Source organism: Triticum aestivum, unplaced genomic scaffold, assembly GCF_018294505.1.
Source record: "Triticum aestivum cultivar Chinese Spring unplaced genomic scaffold, IWGSC CS RefSeq v2.1 scaffold179132, whole genome shotgun sequence".
NCBI lineage: Eukaryota > Viridiplantae > Streptophyta > Magnoliopsida > Poales > Poaceae > Triticum > Triticum aestivum.
In genome coordinates this window covers 1,458-6,385 of record NW_025232250.1, presented here as the reverse complement: position 1 = coordinate 6,385, position 4,928 = coordinate 1,458, and the positions used below count along the sequence as shown (strand labels likewise).

General features: G+C 41.2%; 1 protein-coding gene across 1 annotated transcript; it reads right to left on the bottom strand.

Moving 5' to 3' along the window:
- Positions 1 to 513: 513 nt before the first annotated feature.
- LOC123175920 (forkhead box protein K1) lies at positions 514 to 972 on the bottom strand. Its single transcript, XM_044590380.1, has 2 exons — positions 869 to 972; positions 514 to 798 (listed from the first exon to the last, which is right to left on the bottom strand). Exons 1-2 carry the CDS (start codon positions 945 to 947, stop codon positions 626 to 628), a joined length of 252 nt encoding a protein of 83 aa, XP_044446315.1. The 5' UTR covers positions 948 to 972; the 3' UTR covers positions 514 to 625.
- Positions 973 to 4,928: the final 3,956 nt, after the last annotated feature.

The following is a 4,928-nucleotide window of genomic DNA, read 5'->3' as shown; positions in this document are numbered from 1 at the left end:
TTTTTTCCAAATTGTGATTTCTTTTTATAATTTGCCAACATTTTTTTAAAATCACCAAAGAACATTGAAACCACGAAAACTTTATGATTTTTTGAACATTTTTTTAATTCATAAACATTTTATGATTTCTCAAACTTTTTTTAAAGTCACAACTTCTTGAAATTTTTAAATCTCAAATTAATTTAAAGAAGAAATAAAAAAAGAAATAAGGAAAGAAAAGATAAAAAAATAGATGGAAAAAAATAGGGGCGTCACGCCCGCGGCCCGGCCCATGAACACGTACATGGGGGGAGAAAGTGTGTGCGAGAAAAAGGTGTGGGGAAAGTCGGTGAAAGCTGGGTTTAGAACTGTGGTCATTTCGCTAGTGTGTGTGATATATTAGGTGTCATACCTACAAAACATCTGAGCACGACGGCGACTTTAAAAAAATAACCAAAGTGTTTTCACTTATGGGTGGCATGGTGGGTAATATATAGTAATTTCGAGGGTAATTTTTAGACGGACGACCAGAAGCCAAAGCAATACTTGGTTTATTATTATTAGGGGTAGACTGATGAGACAAACTAAACAAGTCGATCCCACATTCAATTAAGATCGAGCTGCCAGCTCTTCATGTACATAATACTTAACAACAAAGGCTTGCAGCAGCTTGCAGGGTCCTCCGGTGCGGCGCGATCGCCGCTGACGTCTCCGCCGGCGGCGGCGGCGGTGGGTGGATCGGTTTCTCGCCCGGCCGATTCGGCTGACGGGGCTTAGGGGACGGAGGAGCAGCCGGCACACGGATTCCACGAGAAGCACCTGCGCATAAAAACCATGATTCCTTAAGCTGCAAGTACATACTTCGCATGCATACACACGACGCACGTACCTTGCGCCGCCGCCGAGCATGCGAGGGAACAGCATATGAGGAGAGCCACCAGTGCCAAGGAAGAAGAAGAGCGCCCCATGATCGATCCGGTCCCGGCTTGTGAATTTGGTACTAGCTGCCATTCTCTTCGAGTGTTCGTAGTTTTATAGGGAGCAGATGGGAATTGGGAAGGCAGATTCTCTTTCGGTTCTAGCACTGGTCAAAGTCGTCCCGGTCAACAGGGTTTTGCTCTCGCGTGCTCGGGTGCATGTGTGCTGTGCGTGAATTTGCGACGCCGCGTCTCCACAGTCTGCATGGCACGACTTGACTTGCAAGCTACAGCAACATATTTTGGTCAATGTTGGGATTTCACCCTGAAAGAAAATTCGTAGAAGAATCCTAAAGGCCATGTTGACATTTTTTTTCCTTCTTCTGAAAATTAACACAAACGCTGGAAAGTACTTTGCCTGGTGGGAAGAATTTGGCATAATTGTCTTTACCCTCCGAACAATAGTACAGCAGTATATAGTAGTAGTTCTGAGAACTTTACGTGTATATTTATAATTTTCTTTACCCACCGAAAGCCCATTTTATACGGTACCAAGTGCCCTGCGTAACCGGGAGCTCTTATTGGACGCTTTGGGCATCAAAATATCGCATGGATGCATAAAGCGTCGCTACCTGGGCCGGCCTAATTACAATTGTGCATAGCAACGATTTTTTTTCTTCTTTGATGAGCCTCTGTAGCAACTCGGTCACGGCAGCAACCGGTATTTACTGGGTATTGTAGTCCTTTTATAGAATTCTAATTTTTTTTGAAACACAATGTTTTATTATTAAAAATGAAGAAGTTTTAAATTTCTAAATATTTTTATAATAGATGGATATTTTTTAATGCTAACAATTTTTGGAATTTCTGAACATCTTATGAAATACATGATCGTTTTTTAATTAAACATACACACAAAGTCTTTGAAATTGTTCACGGGTTTTATAAAATTCAGAATTTAAAACATTACTTGAATTCAAAATATCTTCATTAATTCTAAAATATTAGTGAATTTGAAAATGTTCATGAATTTTTATGTTCTTTAATTAAGAAATTATTCACGAATTTTGAAGAGTTAACGAATTAAAAAAGGAAAAAGAGAAGAATAAGAAAAAAAAGTAGAAATTGATAGTAAAAGAAAGGAAGAAATAGGATAAAAATAAAACGAAAGGAAACCGGAAGAAACAAAAAAAAACTTATGGAACCTTCCCAAAACCCGATGGAAGGTTCCATAAGTTTCACAAAGCCAGTTCTTATTTTTCATAAAGTTTCACAAACCGGCCTCTCTCGACACGCCTGCATGTGATTGCGACCTTAACGGTTGTAGAAGGCAATGGGCATGGCTATGTGCCGCCCGTTGTGAGTCCAAGCACAATGTCTGGCATGGGCTTTTTCAGTAATAATGTCGCGTTTAGACCCTGTAAAAAACTAAAGGTGATAGTTGTGAGCACCTTGAATAGGTGTGGGTTTATCAAGAAGGCACATATATGGACAACCAGATGTTGGGTCGATGACTTAGGATGTTTTATTGCTGGTCTGTGTTTTCTTCTAAAAAAGAGCGTGATGCTACTTTTTGTTCTATGAGGAAGCTTTGAATTTTCAATTGAATGTCTCTATCTTTTCCTACGATACTAAAATTGAATTTAAGAAAGAAAGTTTCCATATATTATATTTGTACATTGCGGTACCTCTTCCAGTTAATGATGTAACTCTATTTTTTATGCACACAGTGAGGAGTTAAATTCATAATTTTTAAAAGATATAATTGGTACTTTAGAATGCGCACAACCACAACATCAAGCAGTAGCAGTAATTAAGCATTGGCACAATACATATCTCAGTACTAACATGCTGGCTCTCTTATGATCTGCACGATCCGGCTGACCCTGCGAATAAACTCGTTCAACATGCTGTTCCTGGAGGGCATGCAATGGCCGTTGCAGTTCCACGGTACGCTGCTCCTTTATTCAATCAATTCCATGGGTGTTGCCTGACGCGGAAGCGTCTCACTGTCGATTTCCGGGCGACCGTGGAGTGGCGCCGGAGTGGCAGTGTGGGCACTTCACAAAAGGACCATGGAACCGGCAGGGATCCGGCGATGGAGGCCTTTGTGGCACCTGGGACCCGCCGGTCTCTCCTGGCCCAGCTACATGGACGTAAGCCGGCCAGCGGGGCCTAGAGTTAATATTACTTGCTTTCTTTATAAGGAGAAAAAAGAGTAGAAAAACAATTGAGCGGAGAGGAGTGACTTACGAGACGCCAAGGAAGAGCAGATGAGAAGCAGCACCGCCACAGCGCGTACGAGTGACCTGGAAGAAGAAGAAGAAGAACGCTGCATGATCGGTCACTCTGGAGCTTCTAGTAAGCTCTGCTTCATTTATATAGTCTAACAATGCATGCTAGTGCTACAATGGTCTAAGTCGTCCCTCGGTCAACCCTGTATGTATTGCATATGTCACGGCACAGCTGCGGTGCATGGATTCCGTGTCTCCAGCTCTCTGCACGCATGGCATCTTCAACGTGGGAAATGATTCCTTCTACTGATGACTCGGATGTTTTCTGATAAAAATCATGCATTTTGGTCGGAGTCCCCTTTGCTTGATTGAAAATGCCGACCTCTCCTTTTTGGTTTTATTAGTGGAAAGCTCACTGGTACTCCATGATTTTCCAGTAGAACTTTGCACACTGTTAAAAAAATGGATTCCATGACCTCAAAATAAAAGAAGTATTCCACACACATCTACAATAGTTACATGGTTTTGCTTTCCAGAACTAATGGATTGTCACCAACTGAAGTTAAGAAACCGTGTGTAGTGTATAAAGAGATCTTAAGTCAATGGATTAACAAGAACAATAGTGGATATAATTCAAATTTGAGACGTAGGTACATGAAATTCTATCAAGAAGTGGTGTTAAAAATATTGTTGGCAGCCATTAATTAGTGCATGTTTAGGCCTTATTATGTAAGTAATAAAGAAAAGGATTCACACACACCAGGTGGCTAAGACGTGGGCAACAACATAGTGGTTATTGGCATTTTTATTCTCACAAATTCAAATGAAGCCCGAAAATCACGAAACATGGCATAGTGTTATGATATCGCCCCAAGAAGCTATGTAAAAAACTGAGAATGTTTCGAATTTTTTTCCACGTAAATTGCTTGAAAACCCAACCAATTTCGAGGGGAAAAATTAGGTTTCGAGAGGGGTCAAGATTTGCATGTGAAGCAGCCGCTGCTGCGGGTGAGGCTTCCCCAGTGACATGTCTGTATCGCGCATTCGAGCTCCATGCCAGGGGCACACACCGACTTGTTCCTGTGCCAACACAACTTGATGCTTACACTAGGACTATTAGAAAGGTTGTTGGGATTCCAAGTGCAGGAGTTTGTAACTAGAAGCAAGTCGGGTCAGTGAGAACTTCAAGGAAATGTGTCACCTCCCAATGATTAGTTCTGCAAAACTCGACTGAGGTTCATAATTTCACCAATAGTAACTCTCCATAAAATATAAGTGCATTAAAGATAACATAGACATGTGAAAATGAAATATCTCATGCTTTTGCCAGAATCTTGTAAGATGCGTGCATATTATATTGACCTAGATAACATCTGAATATATATCTAATACTCCACCCTAGAATGTAAGCAAATCTATTGTCTCTTTAGTTAATGCTTGGAATAAACAGAAACGACAAAGATTCCTTCTTCCAATGGATTTTTAGGCGGGTTGTGAAGATACCTCTCAACACACGTATTCAAGATGATTTTTGGGCTTGGCAGCAGGAAGCAGATGGGGGTGTCTAGTTTTTTTTTTCTACCTACCATCTGCTTGTCAGAATGAAGAGAAAGAGAGAGGTCTGGCTAGAGGGAAGGGCAAGAACGTCGAACGGCCAGATAGAGGAGAAGTAACCACCAATATTTATGGCAAGTCCATGTCCCACCAAAATTTCACATGTTTCTTTGGAGACTAGCAAAAATTCCCCGCCATCAGGGGATGTTTTGCTTGATAGGAATATGCCATCGACGACTAGATG

Bases quoted from the DNA above. Each gene is read 5' to 3' on its own strand.
- LOC123175920 (XM_044590380.1), bottom strand. From the start codon at position 947: ATGGGGCGCTCTTCTTCTTCCTTGGCACTGGTGGCTCTCCTCATATGC. The intron at 799-868 runs GTACGTGCGTCG...TTTTATGCGCAG, and splicing joins ATGCTCGGCGGCGGCGCAAG to GTGCTTCTCGTGGAATCCGT.